The 27,380-nt window shown below is 46.1% G+C and overlaps 1 protein-coding gene across 1 annotated transcript in view; it reads right to left on the bottom strand.

Annotated features, from left to right (window-relative positions):
- Positions 1 to 26,924, bottom strand: part of ptpn12 (protein tyrosine phosphatase non-receptor type 12) — a 36,885-nt gene extending 9,961 nt beyond the window's left edge. The window contains exons 1-12 of the mRNA XM_076030262.1: positions 26,313 to 26,924; positions 10,143 to 10,251; positions 8,890 to 8,966; positions 8,698 to 8,793; positions 8,529 to 8,567; positions 7,862 to 7,933; positions 7,679 to 7,738; positions 7,368 to 7,510; positions 6,033 to 6,099; positions 5,809 to 5,886; positions 5,065 to 5,163; positions 3,184 to 3,269 (exon numbers count right to left, since the gene is read on the bottom strand). Of these exons, the coding sequence (XP_075886377.1) occupies positions 3,184 to 3,269; positions 5,065 to 5,163; positions 5,809 to 5,886; positions 6,033 to 6,099; positions 7,368 to 7,510; positions 7,679 to 7,738; positions 7,862 to 7,933; positions 8,529 to 8,567; positions 8,698 to 8,793; positions 8,890 to 8,966; positions 10,143 to 10,251; positions 26,313 to 26,414 (1,028 nt within the window). The 5' untranslated portion in view covers positions 26,415 to 26,924. The remainder of the gene's footprint in view (positions 1 to 3,183; positions 3,270 to 5,064; positions 5,164 to 5,808; positions 5,887 to 6,032; positions 6,100 to 7,367; positions 7,511 to 7,678; positions 7,739 to 7,861; positions 7,934 to 8,528; positions 8,568 to 8,697; positions 8,794 to 8,889; positions 8,967 to 10,142; positions 10,252 to 26,312) is intronic.
- Positions 26,925 to 27,380: the final 456 nt, after the last annotated feature.

Below are 27,380 nucleotides of genomic sequence, written 5' to 3'. Positions count from 1 at the left end.
TAAAAGAAACGTGGAAAATTTAAATGACGACACATCTGTCTACGCATCCACAAAATATGAACGACCTTTAAACTGCAAAACGCCTCATATTTCAGCAACTACAGACAGACTGATTCTGAATTTTTGAAACGGTTCACAAGACTCGAGGACGCAGTTTGAAGAACTTGCCAAACTTCAAAGTATAGCGGACACAGAACACACTCCACGCAGTGCAAAGTGTGTTTTTTTTTTCCCCCTTCAGCCTAATCCAAACGTGTAGACTTAGCGCGCCGGCGCCAGTGCAGTTAAAAGCTCACCCCGGCCACAGAAAAGTTGTGTTGCGCGCACACAAAAACATCCACGGTCTCGCAAGAAGTTGAAATTTATGCAGCAGTGCCGCCCACACTCGCACAAAAAAAACAAAAAACAAAAAAACAAAAACGAAGGCACCCAGGGAGAGCGCTGTGCCCTCTGCATGTACGTACTACAGAGGGAGGAGGATGCTGCATTTCTAATCAGAGTGCTGGCTGACGGGGAGCGCTTGAAGGTGAAGCAGCTGAAAGAGAGACTTTTCACGATCCAGGAGAGATTCTTCTGAGGACAGCTCAGCGGAGACGGACCCCACAGCTTCAGGTTTGTAGATTAAAATAATCTGTCAACCAGCTGGATTTGCTGTTTATCCGCTTGAATGTTTTTGTTTTTGTTTTTTTTTAAATAAAAAAATTAGGAATGAATGACTGGAAAATACAACAAGCGCTGGAGGACCTCCAGGGAAAACATGAAGCATTTCCAAAAAAATGACAAAACAATGAAGTTTTGAACTCGCAAATTCATAAATAATAACAAGCTTCATTTAATAATCATCATCATCATCATCATAGCAACTGTAAAGAAGAAGAAGACCTTAATTGCTCCCACAGTGGATCAATAATCCTACCGTGTTGTTTATATCCATGTTAAGTGTTGCCATATTATAACAGGATCACTTGCCACCAGTTGGTGCCTAATTCTCAGATCAAAACAAAACCATCTCCAAAACATAAGCGAACAAATTTCTCAAAACACTCAAATAAGATCCATGATCTCAGATGCATCACGTCAATCTCGTTTGGCCTTTAAACAGCCACAAGTTGGACCTTATTATGACGTTGCTTTTCAAGAGCGGGACATCGTGAAACAAGACTGCATGTTAACGGCTGCTGACAGGAAGTGAGTCTCCAGGGCGGGGCTGTTACACTGTGCACGCAAGAGGCTGTGAATCGGTGTTTGTGAACCTGATGCCAGTCTCGTCACAGTTCCTGACTCTCCCCCAAACAAACATGCAGCATTTTTTTTTCCCACACTCCCTTCCCTGTGCGCGCACACACACACACACACACACACACACACACACACACACACACACACACACACACACACACACACACACAGTCCTGAGTTCACCCATAGGGGGCGTGGTTGGCAAAAATAGCCACCGCTGGAATACTCTCAGGATTAAAAAAGGGCTTGATTCCTATTTATCAAGACGGCGGTGGCGATTTGGGGTGAAAGCAGGACGAGAGAGCAAGCGACCAGAGGAAGAGACGCAGCTCTGAGGGGTCAGATAGGATCTGCTCCACTTCCAGATACTTTTGGAAAACTCTGCCGCTTCAGTAAACAGAACACGCGAGTATGTCCCAAAACTAGAATCCCCTAAAGACTCCCGGGCTTTCCCATCAGCCCACTTGGGCAGTGCTCAGCGTTGCCAATTTTAGCACAACACAAGGCAGCGCGACGGGAAGCGATGTTGGCAAAACGCAAGTTATAAAGGCAGCAACTGAGACCGAACAAGTTTGCATGGGGGGAAAAAAGAAAAACAAAATGAACGCCACGTCCAAGTGCAAACTTTCAGATGAGAGCAACAGGTAATTGAGTTAAGCAGTTTCCTGGCAACACAACCTCCCAAACAGCAGCGCAGCAACCAGGCCCAAGTCTCCACCGCGTCGAGTGGAAGTTCTTTGTGTTGCGGCACTGAGAGCCTGCCCTTGTGTTGTGTGGATAAATCAGTGAGAGGAGGGCGTGAAGATGAACTGGCGGACTGAAAGTGGAGCAGAAAAAAAAAAACCCCAAAAAAACCACCCTGCTGGGTAGCGAGGACGCTACAATAGCTAAAGAAAGAGGACACCAAAGGGGGCATCTGTGTGAATATGCATATGGGAGATACAGTGTGTGTTTTTATCTATATGCCTGCCAGAGATGGGGGGGGGGGGTAAAAAAAAAACAAAAAAACATGTATTTGTTTTCACAGATGGCTGAGATTAAAGACAAAGGGGCCTCGACTCCAACCAGCCTGCGGGTTTGCGATACATGCAATGCAGCGTGCTGTTGCAGAGTATTGCAAAGACCATCTATAAATACCACTTCTCTGCGGGACACGGCCGTAGCTGGGAGGAGTTAACTTTGTAATTTCAGTGATGAAGTGGAGGCGCTTCTGCGGTAGTGTTGTAGTCCTCCAGATTGGTCTTGGTCTCCAGACCACTTTTTAAGGGTCTCGGTCTCGCCTCGGTCTCAGAGGCATTTTTACTGGGTCTTGTCTCGGTCTCGGACTGGACGGACTCTGGATTTTTGATCAAGACCGGTCAAGACTCAGCCAACACTGCAATGGCACGATAATAACAGAAAAGAATCCAGCTGCTGCCCTTTAACGCTCTGTTTGTGACACCCAGAGTGACACCTTGCACCCTTATTCCTGGTTGATTTATTTTTAATTTTATGAAGCAAAGTTGTTTTTTTGAAAATGGTTGAAAACAGTTGGCAAAGCAGCAAAATGTTAAAGAAAATATGAAAAGACACCTTGCTGAAAAGAGATGTTGCTGTTCCATTTTGAAGCAAACTTGAATTAAAAAAGATACTGCTAATTTTTTTCTGTTTTGTTGTTATTTTTCTTTGATATATAAAGTCTTGGTCTTGTCTTGGTCTCGATACTCTAGTTTTGATAATGTCTTGGTCTTGGTTGGTGCAGTCTTGACTACAACACTAGTCTGCGGTTCATTCCATGATTTAAAAAAAAAAAAAAAAAAAAAGGAAATCAACAACAACAACATGCTGAAGTGAGCCCTCCCTTCACCTGTGGCTCACTTGCTGCCTTCGTTTCCACAGTGACAGAGGCTGTTTGGAAATGACTGGAAATTTCTCGGCAAAGAAGAACTTTCAAATGCGTCTCACCTGCGAATGCGCGGCGGCTTCGGCGGCGGCGTGTCCCAGCCCTCGTCGTCAGAGTGGTGGCCTCCTCTGTCCGAGCTGCTTTCATCCTGAGGGACAGAACACACACATGTAACAGCTTCCTGCAACGGGTCAAAGTGCTGAAAGAAAAAAGGCGGGGAAGGGAGGGTTCACACACATAAAAAAAAGCTGATTTACTAAAATGTGAATGTTCTTGGGCCGATGGCACGACACTCCACGTGTGCACTTCTCTCCTACGCGGCTCCATTTCAGGAGCGAGGAAGTTGGCTAACCGATGAATTGCAATCAATTTCTTCCTCCTCCTGCTCCTCCTCCTCCTATCATCTCTCTCCTCTGCTGTGAATCATTACTTTAACTCTGGACATCTTCCTTATGAGGATGAAAAAAAAAAAAAAAAAAAAAAAAAGAGGCTGAAACACGGTCGCTTGTCTGTCATGTGTCCTCGAGGGGGTAAAGAAAGGTGATCAAGTGCAGTTCCCTTCAAAAAAATAAATAAAAGGAAGCGCCCGTGTCCTGAGAGGCCGTTAAGGTTACCTTCAGCGAACAATGACGCTCGTGGAGGAAAAAAAACAGAGAATCGAGTGTGGGATGCGAGCGCGGCTACGCTTATTGTTCGCACGGACACTGAGAGCCCCAGTGTGGGTGTCGTTTTAAGTCTCTGACAATGGCCGCCTGGACATGAGTTGACGTGAGTCAGTGCGGCGTTGCACCGATAACGTAACGCCGACGTTCGCGTCCACAAATTTGGTTGAGAGATGTTTTTTGGTGCATTCCTCTCCTCGGTCCTGCAGCGAAGAGTGGCGCGGGCCGACCCGCCTGGCGACATTCTGCAGCCACTCGGGAGGATATTTAAAAAGTGACAGTTCGCGGAGAGCTTCAGGGGTCCTCGCCGAACGACCGCTGCGAGGGGTCGGGCCCCTCTCCCACTACGGAAGTCTATTCTCAGACTGGAGCCGCATTGCAGGAGAGGGTTGATGTCACTGAGGCTTCCCAAGCAGGAAGTCGACTTCTGGGCCACTGCCAGTTCACTCAGACAGACTTGCGTGTCTCAACGTCCTAGTTAGCTTTGTCCGAGTGGGTTAGGGTTAGGAGGTGGGGCGGTCTTAATAAGAAAGGGTTAGGGTTAGGGTTAGGAGGTGGGGCGGTCTTAATAAGAAACATCCACAAAACATGTTTTGGAGGGAATTAACTTAAAGGTGGCAAATTGTGAATAATTCACTTGAGCAATGTAGTCTAACATGAAACCAAAATGAAAAAGTGAATCCTTGACTTATTTCTTGCTCCTCTAATTTCTGGAATTTAGCCCTTTGTGGTGTCACAAAAAGCAGTGATACCTCCACTTTTCACACGCTGGAGGGCCCAGGGAAACCTCAGCTCATTGTGGCCACTAACGTTAAGAATTATTTCTGGGACTAACTGCGTTTTTCTGTAAATACCTGTATGGAATTGTTGGATAATTAATCCTGCAGAGTTTTCTTTCATCAATTTGAGCCGCTGCAGTGATGGATACATTCGATGACAAATGAGGCAGAGTCAAACAAGCTAGTATAGTGTGCATTTTGGTGCCGTTTCGTCAAATTCACAATAAAAGCGCCAGGGTTCCAGTGAGTCAAAACGAGGCCAGCGGTGACTGACAGTCTGACTGTGCGCAGCGCCCCCGAGACTCTCCTGCAGAGAGGAGGCGAATACAGTGCAATTCACCGAGTCGAGGGCACAGAGTTCTGAAGGCCTCGCTTCCTCTCCCCTCGTCCCCTGTGACTAATTATTTGTGTTATTTCACCCACCCTCCCTCTGAAAACTCCAGAGTGCGTTACTCAGACACATCCTGCCTTTCTACAATGCCAGACGCCGCGCAGGTCCTACCATGCCGTCGTGTATCTGCGCGTTGGTCGGGCTCTCCAGCTGCTCCAGCTGCTTCTCGAAGAGCTGGGCGATGGCTTTGTGGACCAACTCGTACTGCTCCTGGAGACAAAATAAATCAAAGAATTAATAAACATCACAGGTGCTTTGAAAATTAATGCACTAATGCTTCAAAAAAACTTGCAGAAAAACACCAGGAGAGAGGCGCAATCGCCCGTGACTAGGCCGCGTGCAAACCCAAAGTGACCCGTCTGGCAGGAAGGCCGGCGGTTTGACCTCTGACCCCCTGCAGACTGTGGGTGTGAGTGAGCCTGAATAGTCAGCGACTTCATGAGCGAAACGTAAGCACATCGGCATGCGAGGAGCCTTCCGCCCTCGTAGATCCGGCTTATTAAATGAAACACGTCTTGCAAGTTGCTTTGCTTTAGGCTGGGGGCTCATTGAACAGAGTCCACCGTCACCTAAAGGTTATTACGCTGATTTTCGTAGGGTTTTGAAAATACATTTTTTTAAAAATGAGTCCAGGTTTGCATGATGTTCCTCATTGTGCAATGTTCGACCGGTGTATGTGTCAAGTCTTTTGCGTGGTTACACCATTCCCAGACTTGCACCATGCGGTGTGGGCGGGAGTAACTTGTGGCATCGTAATCAACACTTCTGGCAACAACACGAATATTCCTGCGACAATCCCTCGCGCCAGGGTGAGGAAAATCCTCCAGGCAGCCTCGCCATTTAGAAAACACAAACCTTGGTCTGAACTGCCGAGTGTCGCTGGGTTCTCATCTCCTGGATTAGCCGAAAAACATTGAAATCTTCAGGGATTTTCTGTGAGAGAACGACACAACGTGGCAGCAGGGTTAATCCTCACAACCTGTTTTTCGTTTAAAAAAAAAAACAAAAACAAAAAAAATAAAGTTTTTTTTTTTCCAGAGACGTGCACGTGTGAGTGAGGTGAGTGCGTGTTCACGTACCCCGGCTTTAAGGAGGTTCCACGTGTAGTCGATAGCGCAGATAGCGCCCGTCCTCCCACAGCCTGCACTGTACAGTCACACACAAGGTTTTTTTTTTTATTGCAAAAATATTCCAAACACAAACGACCTTCACAAATACAGAAAAAACACTTTTGAAGTGCCGATGGCTCGTGGTGGTGTTTGCGTGTATCCGATACCACCTCCTCAAACCCCCGGACGGCGCGGAGACGGAAGCTGTGCGAGCGGCGAGACATTATTGCGGTGGGACGGAGGCGACTTTTTGAGCCCTGCTGGGTAGCGGAGGAACCACGAGGAACTTCCTCAGGCTGCTCATTACGCACCTTTTACGAGCAGACTGGATGTCTGCCCGCGTAGGAAGCTGCGCCTGTACGTCGCGATGAACCAGGACTTGGAGCCTCGTGCAGTGTATTGACACTTACACACATGCACATGTGCACTCGTCTCCCGCCCCCCCATCCTTGCAACGCCTTCTGCGCTTCTTTCCACAGTGCGGCAGCCTGGGTGGGCGTGGCTGCGGCTGGCGGCCCGCTGCCCACCTACACTGGAACAACCCACCTCCCTTTTTCTAGTCTATCGAGTCTCTATGTTATGTGGTGTTGTTACATGAGCCTACGTTGTTGAGTGGTTTTTTTTCCCCAGTCCCACACAACTCATCCGTTCATCTGCACGGTCACACTGTGCAAACCACTCAATCATTTCACGCGATGGAATCGCTGAGTCTACTGTTGATGCTGATATGGATGACCTTTCCTGAAGAAAGACCAACACCTGAAGAAGTAGAACATCAGCTGAGCCCACCCCACTGCCCCAATGTACTGAAAATACATACAAAAAAATGTAAAATAGAGCACCTAACAATATTCATTCATTCATCTTCCACACCCGCTTAGTCCCAAGCTCTGGAATTGAACCCACGACCTTCTTGCTGTGAGACGGCAGCGCTAACCACTGCGCCACCGTGTCGCCCTTACACCTAACAATATATAAAGTTGAAATTACAAAAAAAATTTGGTTGAAATGAGAAGAATCCAGCTTCGCCATTCCTCCCCCGTGTTGAAACCCAAATTGCAAAACTCCGAGCCAGTCTGAGCCACTGCGGCCACCTGTTGCACATTCTTGCAGCCTCCTGACAGACACCCGCTGGCATCCAGGGACTCCAATCCACTTCCACGCACGCCGTTTCACCGTTTTCATTACCCGACTGCGACCTTTCCACAAGACGTCGATTGTCATTTACAGCCGGCGTGCACGCGCGAGGCAGGCGGGGGTAGTGGGGCCAGATTTGTGTCGGCGGTGTTGCTTAACGTGTCGTACCTGCAGTGCACGCATATGGGCACGTCGTCGTGCTCTTGGTATTCTCTCATGAGTCCGATCATGTCCAGGATGGAGTCAAACGACGAGGGCACGTCGTGATCCGGCCAGTTCACGTAATGGAACTGCGTTATCCTCCGTGTTTCCTTCACAGAGATGAAGAAGTTGTTGGGATTTTTTTTCTCATTCCCAGGCAGCCGTTCATAAAAATAAAGACTGAGGTTGTGAATTTGTGTTTGTTTTTTTATATATATAATAACATCCTAAAACACTCAAAGTATATATATGTAAAAAAAAAATGTCAGTAGACTTACATTCTCGTGCTCCACAGTCAAGGCCCTGATGTAGTAGTCGGTCCTGGCCTGCTCCGATTCCTAGAAAACACAGGAAAAAAACATTTACGCAACGCTTGACGCTTAATCGTCGGAACAAAATGTGAGAAATGCAGTTCGAATTCGAGTCTTTCCGTTCCCAATATGAGAGACGTGTCTACTCACACAGGAGATTCTGAACGGGCCAAAACTCAAAGGCTCCTCCTCCAGCATCGGGAAATACCGCTCGCACTTTTTCTGCACACAGAAAACCAGGAGTCACTTTTGTCTGAGAGGACGAAAACACACCAGCGCGCTGTTCATACACAGGAGCTTTCTGCCAAAGTGGCGACCGCAGAAAAAGACAGAACTAAATCAACTATACCAACAAGAGTAACACATACATTACCAGTGAAAAGTTTGGACACACCTTCTCATGCAATTTCTTTTTTACCTTTACAACGTTCTACACTGCAGATATACTGAAGACATCAAATATATGAGCAAGATATATGTGACTATGCAGCAAAGAAAGACACGTTGAATAACTCTAAATGTGCTTTTTATGAAAGGTGGATATTTTGTTTTGATATTTTGAGTTATTTCACACTTCTATCGTTTCCTACATAATTCCATGTGTGTTCATATGTAGTTTTGATGCCTCCAGTGAGAAACTGCAATGTCTATAGTCATGAGAATGAAAGCAAAGGCATGAAATTCATAGGGTGTGTCCAAACTTTTGACTGGCAGTGCATATAAATAGAGAGTAGAGATTCTTACACCTTGAGAGTAATTCTAATTCTAAAAGAGGATCTGTTTGATATGTATGTTGGATGAAGCATGCCAGCCTTACCCTTCCCATCTCGAACTCTCGACATGCCATGACAATCACCTGCAGAGACACAAGTGTGAGCAAATCAGTCAAAGCCTGCACGACGCATTCTTTCTGTGTGTGTGGGTGAGTGTGTGTGCACATTTTATTGTTTGTTTGTCCATCTGGATTACACATTCTCAACACTCACAGCTACGTTGTACTCCCAGATCATCCTCCAGAAGTCGATGACGGTGTTTGGCAGTGGGCCCTGCGTTGCGATGTAGGTCTCTGGGCCGTCCATACCCTGAGCAGAGAGCCAATGACAGGGTGGTGAGGGAGGGGGCTGACAAGATGGTGCTTAAAAAACAACAACAAAGAAACACTTGACTTTTGTTTTTACCTTGATGAAGTTAGCGTTGACATAATCTGTGTCCTGATTGGTGGTTTTTAACCCCAATTTCACCCTGCTGTGGTCGACTGGGGAGGAAGAGAAGAAGAAGAGGAGGATGCTTATTTGATTGAGTTTAGTCGTTTTGTTTCATTTGTTTTCACATCTGCAGAAATAAATAAAAAGAAAGAGACAGGGGAATGAAAACACTGGTGGCAGCTGGGTGGAGAATGAGGGGAAGGACGCATGAGGACGCGCTGGAAAGCAGAGAGGTTAATGGACGCGGGGCAGCATCCTCATTATAGGTGCGTGTACGTGCGGGTGCACATCTGTCGCGGATGAGCCGGCAGCCTGCTCCCTCGAGGTCCTAATGAATGAATAGATGGCCGGACGGATGGACGGATGGGTGGATGGAGGGATGATGGATGAACAGATGCGTAAAAAAGGAAAAAGGTAGGAAAAAGTGGGACAGCTTCCCCTCAGGTCACCGGAGTCGAAGCGCGGGGCGGGCGGGTCTCTGATTCACACAACGCCTCCTAACCCACAATCCTCACTCTTGTCTTTATTTTAAAAAGCCTAGAGTCTTGAGAAATCCAACGACAATTTGCTATGATTAAAAACGCTCACATTCAAGCTCTGGTCTCCCTCCCTCCCCCAGCGACTGACCCCGTCTCTTAAGCCGAGCGCACAACTACGTGAAGTTCTAATGCTGCTACAGCTGCCGTTGTTGGTTTTTTTCTTTTTTTCTTAATACAGATTATATATTCACGGGGCATTAAAGCTGCATGAGGAGTGCAGCCAAATTAAAGAGCTGCAGTTATTAATAGTGGCGCGGAAAAAGGTTCTCATTGTGAAACGGCCGCAGGGGCTGATGGAGCAGATCACAGCGCAAACAGGTGCTTGATGATGTTTGCTGTACGTGTGGGTTTGTGGATTCCACACAGGGCTTGGAGGTTTTTTAAACAGGTTGAAAGTGGGCGAGAACTAGAACAGGAACAGAGTGACGCAAAATGCTCTAAACCTGCACCGGCTGGTGCTTCGGTCAGGCCTCGTTGTTAATAATGCATCATATTTCGGCGGCGATGCATACGTAAACTCATACAGTAGTCCGAGGTCTCGTCCATAATAAATTCTGGGTGTTTTTTTTCCCCCGTTTATTCCAACAGTAAACATTTACACTCCAATGATAAAATTTCCAGCTGCGTTTGGTCCAGACGGCCCTGCCAAGTGTCAGAAATTGCCCTCAGATGTCCGTCAGTACTCACACGGCAGGATGTCTTTGTATCGGTTTTTCTTGACGTTCTCCTCCTTCTCCCCGGCGTTGGTGGGGTAGATCTTCTCAGTCCGGTATTTGGTCGAGAGCCGCCGCAGCCTCTGCGAAAGACGCAAACAAACAGCAGCGCTCTCAGTTTTGTCAGTCTGAGTTAAACTACTGGGTTTGCACTCGTGCACGGGGGAGAAAAAGAGCAATGGCGGGCGTATTTAACACGCACTCTCACGTACGCGTTTGAGAATATTACACAACCACAAGCTCCGGTGTCTGACTGCGCCCCGACGAGCTCGCTTCATGACAACAGGATGCCGCCGAGGCAAAGTGTTAAAACTGGTTCTTCTTTGTAAAAACTACAGAAGCATGATGAATTCAATCTTGGATTTCGGAGCCGAAATCCGAGCGACGCGGCGACACGTGAGTGAGGTCAAGGAGCAATGTGGAGAATCTTTATTCACAACTTCAGAGTCACTGTAAAAACTTTGAAATTACTTCAAAACCAGAAAAAAACAAAAAGGACCTCCACTCCGATAGCCTCCACATCATATCGCTCTCGGGGGCTCTTTCAGATTCACTCAGTTCAACCCCCCCCCCCCCCCCAACCTCCTCCTTTTTCCCCCAGTGAGGAAATTAGACATTGCTCCAATTTCTAATGCCTCACCCCCCCCCCCCCCCCCCCCGCACACTCTTCCTCCCACCCTCCTCGGCCGATTCTGAGAAAGTTGGAGTGGGTGTCGAGGCTGCGGCAGCCTGGTGTAAAACACACGCCCTCCTCTTCCTCCTCTTCTTCTTCTTCCCCTCTGGCACTTTCTGCCAGCTTCCCCCTTCCACTGACGTGACAAGGGCGCTCGTCCTAAATACCAAAGGCTCCGCTCGACTTTCAGACTTTTCTCGTCGCACCTGTTTCTCATTTGACTTCCGTAATAAAAAAAAACAAAAAAACAAGCTCCCTAGTAGTTATTTTGCAGGCAGACGGGCCTTCGGGAGACCGAAAGAAACTGAAAACTCTCAAACGCGCACGCACAATGGGAAGCAGACAAAATAGATTTTTCACTTATTATCTCTGCAAACCACGACAGGGCACACAGGGGGAGAGGAAACGAGGGTTAGAGACGGAGGTGCATGAAGAGAGCGTGTGGTGAGGCAGCCGTGCGTGTGTGTGTGTGTGCGTGTGTGTGTGCGCGCGCGCGCGCGTTTCTTTGCGTGTGGTAATAGCATTAGAGCTCTTCTGGCCTCATGTGAATTACATTTCCAGTTGAGGTCTGCTTCTGTGCTGGGCCGGAGCCCAGGAAAGGACACACACACACACACACACACACACACACACACACACACACACACACACACACACACACACACACACACACACACACACACACACACACACACACACACACACACACACACACACACACAATAAACAGATAGAGCAGGCGGGCAACAGTGATTTGTGACGGTTTGTGATTCTCCCAGCCCACAAAACACATTATGTGGAGACAAACATGCAAACAAATCGTGCACTCCAGCGCCGTAATTAGAAGCGATTCCCCCCTTGCCGCAGCCCCGCTGCACTTTATTTGCAGCCAACTGGCACCGGAGTTGTCGGGCCTTTCCCTTTAAAGCCCGTGAAAAGAAGCAACCGGCTCGGCAAATCCACAAACACCAGCATCCATCGATAATGACGCGTCTATGAACTCACCAACTCTTTTTGCTTCACTCTTTCTTAAGCTTTCTACGTCTTTCACCCCTGCTGCTGTTTGCTGTGATTATTCTTTGGAGCTACTAGAACTTTTCATTTCAATTTCCCTGAGGACACTGTCTGAAAGGATCAATAAAGTTCTATTTAATCTAATCTAACTACTACTTTTTTTGCGCAATACACGATGTGGTCCTTGGAGTCAGACCCTTTGTGACGTCACAACAGGTACAAATGCCAGGCTTGGAACATAAACTGGGATCATTACATTTTAGCAGGGAGCTAATACCAAAGTTCCCTTTGGAGATGTATGGAAATATATGAGATTTGGTGGATAAAGTGACGCCGGTCCACTGAAGTCAACTAAGAGCTGCATCTGAGCACACAACACTGACTGCGTTTCCAAGACAGTTTTTTGCTAAATAAAAGCGATATTTCTAAAATTGCGATTTCCAGGTGTTTCCATTGAGTGGCGCGAAGCTCATGAGCCGTAATTCTCGTAAAATCTCGTCCCGCGAGACCCCACTTTGAGGAGGATGGAGGTAGAAAACGTTTTGCGTCAAAACCTTTTCGCCACATTTGAGAAGTTTTTCCAAGTTTAGGTGTTTCCATCACTAGTTTTTTTTTTTTTTTATTGCAATATTTAGGTTTTGCGCAAATCTAGGGGTAATGGGAACGCAGCTACAGATTTGCATGCGTCGGACAGGCAAAGGAGTTGAGCATCTGTCCATAAATAAATCTTAAATCATTTTTCCAGCTAAAACAAACAAAATCACACCATGCACATTTCAGTACACAGCTAAAAAAATAAAATAAAACTCAGCAACTGTCAGCCTCCACATTTTCTTCTTCTACTTTCCACTTTGTCCCGCAGACAACCCCCTGTTTCTAATTACTCCCACTTCCTCTGCTATTTAGCACGACGCTCGGCATGCAAACTTGCGAGCGTGCGTGCGTGCTAAAAAAAAAAAAAAACAGGCCCCAGCCAGAGCCCAGAGGATGTGGAGCAAAAAAAAAAGAAAGAAAGGGAAGCAGAAGGAGAAGAGAGCGTCCTCGCCGCCTGCTGCTGCTGCTAACGAGAGAGGTGGAGGGGAGGCAGAGAGCAGAAGATCTGAGAGTTTTAGAGAAAGACGGTGAAGGTCGGCGGTGCGGGGTGGGTGGGGGGAGGCGAGGCTTTTAACAGGCTCTTGGAAACTAAGCTAATGGGTTCTTTTATTCCTCGCTGCTGTTGTTTCATTCACACGCTCCCTTTAGCACACGCTGTCGCTTCGCACTAGCCTCTTCTCCGCTCTCTGAGCGGGAGGAAAGTAAAACGTCCGCGATTGGGACCGCGACTCCCAACTGTTCATCAGAGTGGTTTGGAAAGATAATAACAATAATAATAATAATATATTTTTTAAATGATTATTCATAGAGCGCTTGTCAAAGTCCTCAAAGACGCTTTTCAAAAAAGAAAAGGTTCAAAGGTTAAAACACGGAATAAAATTTGCAGTTGAAATACTTAAAATATACCAACAAATAAATTAAAAGTGTGGAGGAAAATAAGAGAAAGCAAGGAGGCGAGTGTCAATTTTAGTAAGTAACATAAAAATAGCAATTAAACATTAAAAGCAGTACATAAAAGTGTGTGCTTTGAGTAGTGATTTGAATGATGGCAAGATGTAACTTGGTCGTGAGTTCCAGAGGGTGTGGGGCAGCAACAGAGAAGGCACGCCCTTCTCTGTTGACAGATCAAAACAATGAATGAACAAAACATATATGGTCTTATGTAGTAAACAAAAAAAAGTGGGACATAACTAAAAAACATTCCATATTTTAATTTCTTCAAAATAGCCACCATTCATATAAAAGATTTAGAGTTATTTAACAATGTTTTCATAATTTCACATATACTGCTCATATATTTGATGTCTTCAGTGTCTATCTGCAGTGTAGAAAGGAGCAAAGATTAAGGAAAAACCATTGCATGAGGAGGTGTGTTCTGCCTGGTGGTGTACATCATGTGGAGGAGAGATGCTGCTCAGGCCCTGTTTGCACTTGGCCACTTGTAACTGTTTTGGGGGATCGTATCAAAAGTACGCATCTTGAAGCATCTGTTCGCACATGGCATTAACATGCGTCTCGAGCGTGCCACTTGTGATCGCATTAGTGTTTTTTTTAACCACAAGGGGCAGTATAGTGCAAACTACGGCTAGTTTCACCTGAAAACGAATAAGAATCAACTTCCTGTTCGCGGACTATATCAAGTCACTGGTTTTAATCCTACTGCAGCTCGTATGGAGCCGAACGAGGAGTAACGACTGGTGGGACAGAGTGGTGACGACTTTATTTTCGGATCAACAGTGGCTGGCAAATTTTCGGATGCAACGTCGCACATTTAATCACAGATGTGGGAAACTGCGACCGCTGCTCCGCTGACAAAATACGCTAATGCGGAATGAAATTTATTGGCATCCTAAAAAAAGAGTCTAACAAAAATGATTTGTTTTCGCTTCTTGTTTGTAACTTTATAATGACGATGCCGGGAGGTGGGGCGCCGACCAAGTACGTCCACGGGAGAGGTGAGTGGAGTAGGCAGTCGTTAATGTGGACTGAGCTCGCATTCTGTTCACACGTCCGTGAGGAATGCTATTCTATGCGAAGCCAAGCGTCGAAACCACCTCCCCGAGGTGGGTTGGGTATTCGGATGACAATACAGATTTGGAGTGGTTGCACTTGGTTACTTTGTGTGTTTTTTGCCGATCGGAATACGAAAAAACGCTTGAAATGACCAAATGCAAACAGGGCCTCAGGCTTGCCCGCCACGGGGTTCCTTTAAACTGCTTATGAAAGAGCCGACGCCTCTGCGCGAGCTGGCGGACACGGCCGGCGTGTCGAGTCTCTTCTGTGAAAAACATACACCGTTTTAATTCCACGGCAGCCTGAGTGAAATAAGCTGCTTGGTGAACTTGCACTTCGTTCAGCGGGAAACGTCTCCGTTAAGAAATCCATGAACGCAGCCTGCCATTAGTTGACTGGACTAAAAAGAAGGAAAAAAAGACTACACAAACTCAAGCAAGGTTTTTTTTTTTTTTCTCCCCCAGATGATTTCAATGTACAATCTGCCACTTTCACTAAAAATAAGGTGGGGGAGGCTGAAAGGCCTTATTTTGGCACATCCTTGTGAATATTGGAGCAAGAAAAAGAATCAAAGGTTGGACTTCAATCGAAAGAAAGTTAGAAAATCACAGAATTCTCAGATTTTATCCAATGTGGGACCTTTAAAACAACTGCAGCTCATCAAATGATGACCTTAACGCGGCTGTGTAGGATAAACAAGTGGACAAAAAAAAAAATCACAGCCAACTCTCCTGATGTCGCCGTTTATTTCCCCCTTTCATCTGCTGCGTGTCCTATTAGTCAGAGGAGTGAACTGGCATGACCCACCCGGCCAGTTTCCTGCTAGTGCCGCTCAGACAGGGTGTTGCCCCCCTCCTGACCCACCCACACTGCCACTGACATCACACAGAAAACCCTCCGGGGGGTGGGGGGGCACTCAGAGACACGTTTCCACATTTCTCGACGGTGACGCGGGATGACTTGAGGCTGTCGAGGGGACAGATGGAGAGACAATTAAAGGGGAAGATTAGAAAGACGGAGGGATTAAGGAGGAGCGGTGGCCCTGCAGAGGTGAACCGTGGGTAGGCGGGGGTTGGGGGAATAAAACACGGGCAAAGTGGTTGGCGGGGGTCTAACCTAGTTTCTGACTCCTGGATGAACGAGTCAGCCTGAATAATTCACACACACACACACACACACACACACACACACACACACACACACACACACACACACACACACACACACACACACACAGGAAGGGAACACACTCTCTTCCTTGATTGAAGCACTGATTGGTCAGAAAACACGCCTTTCCCGCCAGGAAGCAGGAGTGGGGGGTGGGGGTGGGGGGATTGGAGCACCGGCCGCGTAGAGGCTGTGTCGAGGGTCACCTTCCATCCAGAACACACACACACGCACACCAGCTAAAATAGGTCACCTCTTATAATGCTCTCAGAGAAATCCATCCAGTGTGCGTGCGATGGTGGTGCTGGGGGGGGGGGGGGGGGGGTCTGCATCGCAACAACAGAGAGACTAAATGGATCAGCTGCTCCGCCGCTCGTTCATCACAAATGAAATCTGCCAGACATTCTCCAAAAAAAAGATGCACAGTCATGCACGCAAGTTCAAAGAAAAGCGGTCTGCGAGGGGCCGAGAAAGTGGAGCACATTGCAGGAAAGCACGAGAGAGTATGTTGACATTATTTATTTTTGGAAAATTTTGCCCGGTACGAGTCTTACAGATGAGCAGACTGAGCCAAATCAGGCTTTGTTGCAATCAACTGGAATATTTGCATAAAGGAGTGACTTTTAGTGGCGCCAACGGCTCAATATGCAGTGTCGAAACATAGCGGCTTAATTGCTTAGGAAATTTGAAACTCCATCCGGACCACCAGAATGAGTCAAGTGACTGGACTGCAAAAATGAGTGTGTCCGTGAGTGTGTGTGTGTGTGTGTGTGTGTGTGTGTATCACCCTAATTAGTGCAAAAATCCCGACAAAGCTAATAGCCGACAATTAGTATCAGTTGTCGCGCCGCGTCCAAAAGCCAGCGCTGACACGCTGCTGCTGCTGCTGCTGCTGAATCACGCAGCCTCTCCAGCTTCATGGCCACTGACCAATATGGGTCAGTAGGCCAAAGATAACACCAGGAGCAACCAGGCCCCCAGACTCCATTCAAATGAATGGAGGCCCATTCATTTCAATGAAATTGCTCACCCAGCGCATACGCCGAAAAAGTTTTTGACTTCCGCATTAATGGGCCAGTAGAGCATGGGCACGTAGTGTCACTTCCCATCATGCCTCTGTATCTCACATGATCTATTTGGCCAATCAGAACGATTCTGGAAAACATCACAGCAGACACAGCAGCATGTACGATGTTGTGATGTAACGCTGGGAATAAACTCTTTTCTGGTGATTTTCTGGCCTTTATCATTTTTTTTAAAACGACTGAAAGACCACAACTGAAAAATCTACAATAGAAAGATTTGCTATGAATTGCGTTTCACGTCACAGTCGGCCTGTCAGCTGTTTTAATGTTGTTTATTTTTGTACTGCGGCATATGGGAAAAATGCCTTTTGGGCCCACCCAGGGGATTTCTTTTGTTGCAGTACCTCGAGTAGACACTGGGAGAAAAAAAATTGGCAAGCTGGCATGTTGCCAGTCTGGTATCCAGTTCTTATAACACACGGTAGCAAGTTAGCAACAGACAATGTGTGCATTCCTGCTTTTCTGTGTTGTTTTTGTGCAACGAGCGGTCACAGGAGGTTTGAGAAGAGTCACGACTTTGCGCAGACGCAGAGAGAATGCGGAATAAATCGGAATCTCTGCCGCTCGCTTCCGGGGTTTTGGGGGAATTCTGCGCGTCCCGTGTCAGCGAGGTCAGCGATGCAGCCACACAAACGTGAAATCACCCAATTTTTTTTTTAACTACCACCACCACCGTTTCAGGCCTCCCACTTGCTGAGTCATCGCAAATCTTAGCCCTGCATTTACAGCGTGTGCATTTTGTTCACGTGCACAGATGAGTCTCTAAAAGCCTTTAAAGGACAAATGAGATGGGCGGTCAAATGAAGGCAGCCGAACTGAGGTGAGGATCCTTGGAAAAAGTGGAATTTGAGATTGTAAATACACACAGAAAATTGGATTTTTGCCTTATGTTTTCAACATGCTGTGAATCTCGGCTGACGTGCTCAATAAACGGAGCCGAATGAGAAACTTCACTCGATTTTTTATTTTTCCATTGACATGGGAGTGAGTAGGATGCTGACAGAATATTCAATTAGGAATGAACTGTTCCTTCAAACTCCTGGCTGCTGCACGCTGCTGTTTTTCCCTGTTTTTTGGGGGGGGGGTTTTGCCTTTCGCCTCTTCGACACGAGCGCAGCCGAGTGAACACATGCCACTCGCACAAACGAATGCTCGCGGCTTATGAGACTATTAATCGGCCCGTTCGCAGCTTGCCAACGTCACGTGTCCGGTTCACCTCCGCAACATTTTTTCAGAGCAGTGGCAGATGAAGAACTCGTTAGTTTGGACGAATGCGGAGAAATGACTCCAGCCACAACAACGAATTACACGCTTCACATACAACACTTTATTTGGAGTGCAAAAGCGCAGCTCAAGTTGAGAAATGTGCAGAAATACTATCTGCACACTCAACAAAAGTCCAAGAACTAAATAAATAAATAAAAACATCCAGCCACTAAAAAAAGTGGCAAATGCGGCTGACAAGTCACACCTCTATAAAAAAAAAAGAAGAAAAGCAGTCACTTTCTAAAAAGCGCAAAAAGGCAGCGCGCTATGACCCTCTCACAAATCACTTATCAACTATGTTATTTAGGGCATATTAATTCGATATTTAAGTTGTAAGAAATCCGTTTACGTATTTAACTGTGATAAACATTGCAGGTAACCTTTAAATTGCAAGTTAGGCTAAACAGAAGTCCAAAATAGGGGGTGAAAATTATGGCCGGTACTACATTTTCACTTCCGATATGATGCCGATATTTCAACCCTGAATATCGGCCGATACCGATATCAATCCGATATCAGCATGCTACAAATGAAACATACTTTCATTATTTATTCTGTAGTGTGGAGTGTTAAAAAAAGGCAGCATCAAGTGATATTACTCAAACAGAGAATAAGAGTTAAAAATAGTTTTATTGGAGAACAGACCACTTATTAACAATTATTTAAAAAAAAAAACTGCGGAATAGAAAAAATAAATTAAAAATTAAATCAGGAGGCCGTGAACAACGACCCAAATAACTTATAGTGCAAACAAAATTCAAAACAAATTAACAAGTTTACTGCTCGTATATCCTGAAAACAACTGAGAGCAGGAACAAAGAAAACAAAACAATATTGTCAGTTAACTAAACTCGTCATGACCCTGACTCCTCCATCTCCACTTTCTGCAGTCCGAGCATGATGTGGAGATTCTTTTTTCGCCGGAGTAGAATGGACTGCTGGAGTGTTAATATCAGAGACTTAAGATGACGTCTGATATAATCCGATATTCCTTTTTTGGCTGATATCGGACCGATATCCGATACCAATATCGGATCGGGACAGCCCTAGTGAAAATTAAGATAATGGTGACTAATCTTGACTAATAGATCAATCGAAAAAATGATCGATAGTTTAGTCGACAACAGTCCGCGCAGCAGGAAATGGAATTATCTGAGACAGGAGCTTCGTTGGGCGAGCGAGCATGAATTATTGAGCAGCCTGCTGTTATATGAAAACACACGGTCACCACGTTAAACTACCGGCCGGCAGCATCGCTCATTTGACGACGACGGTGCAGCACAGACGTGACGGCGATGTAAAGCACAACAACAACAACTGCAGACTCAACAATCCACCCCCGGTCTTTGAATGCCTTGTGTCGTCGCTTTATTTTGGTTAGTCTTTTCAATCCGCCATGAAAGTGTGTGTGCGTGGCCACACACACACACACACACACACACACACACACACACACACACACACACACACACACACACACACACACACACACACACACACACACACACACACACACACACACACACACACGCAACAAGTTCAGAGCGGAAACTCCCAGGCTCGGGGGCAGCGGGCCGGTCTTCTGGGTTCAGCTACAGGCGCTGCGACAAGAGGGCAGAATTTCAAATTCTTCCCAAAAAATGGGGAGGTCTCGATCCAGAACTACGAGGTCGCGAACAAGCTAATAAAAGCACGCGGCTACAACAGTGACGGCCGCGCCGCTCATTAATTCCTTCCACCGATGAAAGGAGGCCGGGAAGACAACCGTTAACTTGGCTTTACTGGCTATATAAAGTCCAATAAACGGAGGAATAAATGCGTATTTTGTCAGTACGAGTTTAGTTTGCGCTCCCCAGACTGGAGCTACGGCAACGTGGCTGCAAGAGGGCCGCAAAGTGAAAGTGCAACGCTGCCTTCTGCCGAATCTGAAAATGAACGCTAAATTATATGGGGGGGGAAACAAACAAACAAACAAAACAGAACTAGCACGAGTTAAGCTTCATCGAGGCCCAAAGCAATTTCCCCTCAGCGAGCTGACAAAACTCATGGGTTTTTAAGAACAAGAGGAGGCCGTGCATTGTTCCAAGAAATGGTACACAACTTAAAAATGAATCCGCCCCCCCACCCCACCCGCCACGCTGAAAATCTCTGCTCAGATGAAAATTTCATCTTCTCCACGCACATGTCACAATGTGACGCAGTCTGTGAAAAAGAAACACGCGTATACACATACTTTCTCATCACCAAAACAGTGCCAGTTTGGACATCTCCAGCCAGGATTTTTATTTGTATTTATTTATTTTTACATATCACGCATTACATCTACAGTATCTGCTCTGGAATAACACAGAGGACGAGCGGAACCAGTAGACTTCCACTCACATTTCATATACTTAATATTCCAGTGTGACACTCAGAACTAATTCAACTTATCAGTCAGCCCACACGTGTGTTCCGCCCATGTCGTTGTGTCAAACCCGATTTTCCTCACTACTCTGATTGTCCGGGGCTTAGACGCTACAATATCCGGGCAGCATATCCGGCTGGATGCAGAGAAGGATCATTTCAAATACCACACACTGGTGTGTGTGCGCATAGGCATTTTTTTTTCTTTTTTTTTTTAAGCTGGAGGGGCGGGGGGAAATTCATTTTCATAAAACGCACACGTACATGCAGACGGAACCTTAGAAACTTCGCAGGATATTTTTTTGAACACGTAGTTCCTGCGACTACGTGCTCGCACATGACGACTACAGCGTGACGCGCTGATGAGGTCTGATGTATCACTGAACAGTGGCGTGTGTGTGTGTGTGGCCTTGTGTAATACACGAGGGTATAAAGGCTTCCAGATCATGTGCTGGAGGCTCTGATGTGTGTGTGTGTGTGTGTGTAGGCACTTAACTGGTGCCTTCTCAGAAATGAGGAGAGTGAAGCCCCATTGAGCCGGTGGAAATTGGTTAGAACAGCGTACACAAACAACATCCAGAAGCTAAAACACACTCTCTCACACACACAAGTTAGCATGTCAAGCATTGTCACATCTCATTTTCCAGCCTCCCCATGGAGTGTTTTATGCCTTCCCAACAGGATGCATGTTTGAAGAAGCGTGTGTGTTTGCACTTTTTCAACTTCTTTGATCTGCTGCCTGGGAGTAATCTGCTTACCAAGGTGAGGCGCACGCACACACACACACACACACACACACACACACACACACACACACACACACACACACACACACACACACACACACACACACAGGTCTAGACTACAACACTGAGTCCTTCATTCCCCAAACAAGTCGACAGGAGTGAGGAGGTCGGTGGTGTGACTCAGGGGATGATGCGACACAAGAGATTTTTTTTTTTCCGTTTCAAGTTCTTGTGGTCTGTTTCCTCTCTTGTTTTCAGACACCTTCTAGTTTCGGCTGCTGAACTGGGGGAAATTATTTTTAAACCTACCTAACCTCTGTGACATGCGTTACAATAACTCGCCTTTGTCGTAACTCGCACGCAGGCATCTGTCAGTGCACGGACAGCAATCTGTTCTGTCGCGAGCGGTGCCAAAAAATAAAAAAAATAAAAATAAAAATCGCAACCAGTTATGTTGTGTGTAACTCAGGTTTTGTGCCATCTGTATATCTGCCAACATTTTCTCTTTTAGTGCCACTGTGAGAATCCTGACAAACTGCACGACACTGAGAAACTGTACATGCAACGGCATGTAGCTGCTGCAGGTTGTTTCCCACAAGCGCTCAATCACCAAAACTCCATGTCCATCACTTTGGCACAACTACTTAACAAGGAGGAGATTTCCTATATATGTATGTGTATATTTACCCACGTGGACGTCTGTCCATCAGGTCTTTGCTTCTACACTACTAGTGAAAAGCTTGGACAAACCCTGTGAATTTAATGTCTTGTCTTTCATTCTCATGACTGTTGACATTGCAGTTTCTCACTGAGGGCATCAAAACTGCATATGAACATACGTGGAATTGTGTAGGAAACACAAAAAGTGTAAAATAACTAAAACACATTTTATATTCTAATTCTTCATAGCCAGCTTTGATTAAAAAAAAGAAGAAGCATATTTAGAGTTATTGAACGCTTTTTTTCTCTGCTGCATAATGACATCTTGCTCATATATTTGATGTCTTAAGTATCCATCTATCTATCTATCTAATGGCGTGAGAAGGTGTGTCCAAACCTCTGACTGGTAGTGTACATCTTGGCTCAGGCGCAAACTAAAATGTTTGCTGCTGACACGCAGGCCTCCGGTTTCATCAAGGGGTTTGGTCACTCGCACCTCGCTCTCTTTAATGCGAACCGCGATGCCCCCTTGGTGATCAGGGGATATTTGCAGGAAACGTGCCAGCGGTTCACTTTGCTGCGATGAGGTCAGAGCAGCAGCAGCAGCAACAGCAGCGGCTCTTTTGGCTGATTGCAATTGATTTGGTTCCTATCCTGCAAAATAAAATGAGCCGGGCTGCTGTACAAGTTAGCGCGTCGTCGTCCGAGCCACGTGTGCTGGCGACGTGCTGGCTTGCGAGCAGCGCCGCAACTGCGACACTCAAACGTTAATCATGACGCCGTGATGAGGCATTTTCTTCAACTTATTCCACAGACGCGACCCTCGTCACCAGCTGCGGGCGTTCATGACATGTTTTGCGTCCTACGTCAAGTGCTGCATGTTTTCCCAAACGTCTCATTTTTACTCTGACGGGACACTTGCTTGAAAAATGCACCACTTACATAAGAGTGCTAATCACATGTACTGCGGAGTCACGGAGGTCGCGCTGCTCCTCGACAGCGACTCCCGGGAACCAAGTGCATTTGGCTCGCTCGGTTCTAAGTGACCTGCATTTGTTGCCTTGACTTTCTAGAACACGCAGGCCGAACAGAGCCCGAGCGTCAGTGGTACATATTTCAAGGGCTCAGCAACATTTTTCAAATTTTAATTAGGTAACCCATTGCCACCTCGTGTTGGTCCCATTAAAGTCGTGGAAGTCGCACCACTTTTAGCGGGGAAGCTGAAGCAGAGTGTTTTTGCAGGCGGCTGTATAAAGAATCCAAAACATGCAGGGGGTTTTTTTAAAGTTGAAAAAAAATTGTGCAAGGCTGCGCCAGCGTGAAAGATAAAAATCTGAAGTCGCACAATACATTCAACACCGCAGGCCATTTAAATGCACAGAAGCACTTTATGTACTTGCGCAGCAAGCGCGATTATGAACAATGAAATCAAGCCAGTTTCTGTGCTAATCAATATGAGTAATAATTCAAAGGAAAAACAACAGATGACCACAGAAATGGGCACAAAATGTTCTGGTTCCGTTCCTGCATGTTAACCTGGTCACTTTTGTAGGAATTTTGCTTCATTCCATTTTCATCAAAAAAAAAAAAAAAAAAAAAAAAGAGCACTGAACAAACCACATAATCGCTGACTCACTGCCCCGGCAGAGCACTGTAATTACTGCCTGTGAACACACATTCTATATATAAACAACAATGGGCAGCTGAGGTGGGTGTTGTGTCGGGGTGTCCTGGTGACTCAGTGTGCAGAGGAGCGCACAACCACCAAGCGCCCCGTCCGGCCTCACGGTTGAATCAAACCCAAAGGTTTTTCAACCATTTCTTGACGTGATGGTTTCAGGTTGTTCTCATGATGAGTCGTGATGGTGCTCCGGCACGGAGACCACCTGAGCTTAATCCAGACAAGTCCCCCCCCCTCCCCGTAAACGAGCTGCTGTGCGTCGTGAATAATTTATACAAATCTGTTCACGCGGCCGACGCCTCCGGGCACACTCGCCTCCGAGACGTTTGCGTTGAGATATCAAACGTGCGCGCCACGATGAAAATTTTACCAATCAATGTCTACATTAGAGAAATTTAGCACAGTGAAGTGGCTGTTTGAAGAGCGGCCGTATTCAAAAGGAGTGACAGGAAATGTCTTTGTGCCTTAAAACGAATCGCTGCGTTACGTTAATTTGCGAGGGCGGACCGTGTGACGAATCAAGTGGCCAGAATCAAGAATCCGGACGTGACGACGAGTACACAGCGTCCTGTAATTTGGACTCGGGAGTTTCTTCCCTCCGCTCTCGCTTCCCTGCAACCGCGAGAGCTGCAGGACGTTTTTGTCAGCAGCCAATAAAAGAAAACTTGTTGATCTAAAACAAACATAATAAAACAAAAAAAAAGCTACAAATTTTTGGCTCTGATCTCCATAACGTGCAGCCTCAGCGGGGCTGTGACTGCGGTGAGCGGTGGGACTCGTTTGAACCCGATTTTAACATTGTGAGACGGCAGCAGCTAATGAAGAGACGAATCTTTAAAATGAGATTATACTGCAATGTTTCTGGGTGTTGCGATGACATCACGCTTTACGTGCTCCATCAATCTGGCAAATTCAGACAAGTCGAGGGCTTCTTATCCATAGAGCACTTCCAAAATGCCTCACGCAGCTCAACACTCCTTACAGCTCGGCATTTGCGCAACGTCAGCTACCTCCCGGTTTTTCCGACACACACGATGGACAGGACAGGCCCCGACTGAGCAAACAAGTTGAGCGGACGCAGGCACAAATCTCTGTATTTTTGGAATGAATTACATGTGTGACTGCGGCAACGGCGCTCTGTCAAAACGTGCGGCTTTCGCAGAGGAGCTCCTACAGCTCGGGCTTAAAAGCCTCGGACAAACGTTATGAAATAGGCCAACAAAGAATGTTGCAAGCTCCAGCAAGCAGCTTGCATGAAGTAGGGAAGTGAGGAGAATGAAGTGTGTGTGTGTGTGTGTGTGTGTGTGTTTGCAACTCTAGGCAAAAGAGAAGTTAACTGCTTTAACGCCAGCGAGTTGCTCGTCACATTATGTTTATTTTTACACACAGATTAGAGATTGTGGCCGTTTGTGCACTCTGAGACTTCTTAGGCGACACAATGAACCCTCAAATGCTGCTATGGGAATGTCGTTCTCATGGTATTTCCTCTTTTTGACAAAGGACAGGTGTTGGGTCTAGAATGGACGACACACACATTTTAACATCTGGGTCAATATGAGGTGTCAGACACTTTAGAACAAAAGTGCAAAAAGCTGTGGGGAAATTAGTTTGAACAATAGTTGTTAATTCAGTGAGACAGAAAGACAATTGGGAAAAAAAAAACATTTGCAACATTCTTCCATTCATCCCCAATGTTTTTCTATCAAATTAGAATCCATACAGTAGGGATGCACTGTCGGTTACACAGCCTTGTAGTGACAAAAACGGCTCAGTGGCAATGTGACACGTAACCCTTTCAAAACACTAACAGATGTTACGAGACCAGGACGACTCTTCCATCCTTCCTCTTCTTTAATTGTCTAACTGCATCTGGAATGTGCAATTATCAAAGTGCATCTCATACGCGGCTACACCGCTTCTTCCTGCTCATACGTAACATTCAAAGTTTGACTGTTGCCTGCACAATTTCTTTCATTGTCCAATTCCATGGTGTCATTGTTTTTCATTTATCACAGGAAAGATCACACTGCAGCCTTTCGAAGGGTACATTTTGATAATGTAGGATATTTTTTTGCATGATTGTCACAATCGAAGACTGCTCTGTCACACAAATCAATTTGATTTTGAAAAGCCTATTTACATTTGCAAGGGAGCATTTTTTTTATTTTTTAGCAAATAAAAGCACAACATTTACATGGGCCATTGACTATTATATATGGTGCAACAACAACAAAAAAACCTCACTAAATAAATCAGTACAATTCTTAAATATTTAATAAGGATTTCTAACAATAGTCTCCAATAAACTAATGTACAGCTCTTCCTTGGCCGGCGGATGTTCAGCCCTTATTAAGTATCACAGAGGAGGACAATGAATCATTGCACTGTATCCTACCAGGGCATGGTTATCAAGACAGTAACCCGTCACAACAGTCCACTTTAGCCTAGCATTTAGCCACAGGCTATGCTACCCCCAGACAGATTTAGCCTTTCGGTGGGTTGGGGAAAAAGTGACATAAACGGTCCCAGGTGTGTTTGGTTTTTCTCTCCCCTCTTGGATTAAAAAGAGCAGTCGCCGGTTGTGCTTTCTGCGCTGTGTGAGACAATGCTAGGCCGCCATGTAAAGCCTGCAAACGGGAGGAAAAGGAAGAGGGCAGTGTGGCCGCCCCTGACTCACCTCCTGGGGAATACACGGAAACAAGAGACGGGAAAAGGAGGGGGCTGGGACACGGGGGTCAGTGCGAAGGGGGGAAAGGGGTGAAAATTATAAAAGGGGGAAGGAGGGAGGCTGCAGGAGCACCAGGAGCTAGGTAGGGTCTCCTCCTGGAGTCTGACTCACCATAAAGTCGCTGCCGAAGTTGTCCTCCCCTCGCTCCTCGTCCCCTTCGCTCATGGCCTTCACCCCCTGGATAAACTTTCTCAGGATGCCGGCTTGGTCCATCCTTCAGTCCCGCTTGAAGCTTTTTTTTCCCTCCCCCACTCCGGAAAAACAAAACCTCCCCCCCAAAGTGTCAAAGGGACAGATAATTGGAATTACGCCGAAAACGGAAAATCGGGGGAGAGGGGAAAGGGAAGGGGGAATAAATAAAAATAAATAAAGTTCACGGGTCCCCCCAGAGAGTCATCGTCGGTTCACAACGCAACACCTTTCCTCGCTATCGCCCCATGTTGTTTCTCCTCTCCCTTCTTTCTTCTGGGCTGTTTTTAACAACGCTAGCAGCCGTTACGGTGTTCCCGGAGAAAAGCAGCGGCAGCCGGTTGCTCGGGTCCGCTAACAAGTTCGGCGCCGTGGCGTAACAGAAGCAAAGGGCCCGCGGCTGCGTAAGAAGGAAAAATTAAAGACAAAAGACTAAAAAAAATGGGGAGTCAAGTCTGACCAGGCTACCTACCCCTCCCTGTCTATCTGTGCTGCCACATTCACACACTGGTGCTCAGCACTCGCTACTGGAGAACATCCGGAATGTGCTAAACCAAGAGACACGAGACACGCCCCTTTCACTAAAAACTGACCAATGACTGGGCGGCTGAGACTACATTTAGGCATTTTATAGGCTAACGTATGTGTAACTCTACCAAAGGACACGACCTGATTGGATTAAGGCAGTGCCCGTCCTATTGACACGGATAACGTCGTCAGAATCATGAATTAACACATTTTTGGGGAAAAGTGTGAATAGGATGCATGAGAAAGAGAAGTTTAACTGTCGATTAGAAATGTCTTAATCAAGGGTCAAACAGTGCAAATCGTCAAAATAGTGTGATTGAAATAATAATAATAATAATAATAATAATAATAATAATAATAATAATAATAATAATAATAATAATAATAATAATAATGGGTGAAAAAAAATCCAAAAGTTTATTTATTTTAGTTGATGACTTTTTAAGATGTTGGAAGAAAAAA

This window comes from Nelusetta ayraudi, unplaced genomic scaffold (assembly GCF_046127955.1).
Source record: "Nelusetta ayraudi isolate G7.1 ecotype Tasmania unplaced genomic scaffold, CSIRO-AGI_Nayr_v1 ptg000027l, whole genome shotgun sequence".
Classification (NCBI taxonomy): domain Eukaryota; kingdom Metazoa; phylum Chordata; class Actinopteri; order Tetraodontiformes; family Monacanthidae; genus Nelusetta; species Nelusetta ayraudi.
Note: the sequence above shows the minus strand (reverse complement) of the source record. Positions and strands in the feature narration are given on the sequence as shown.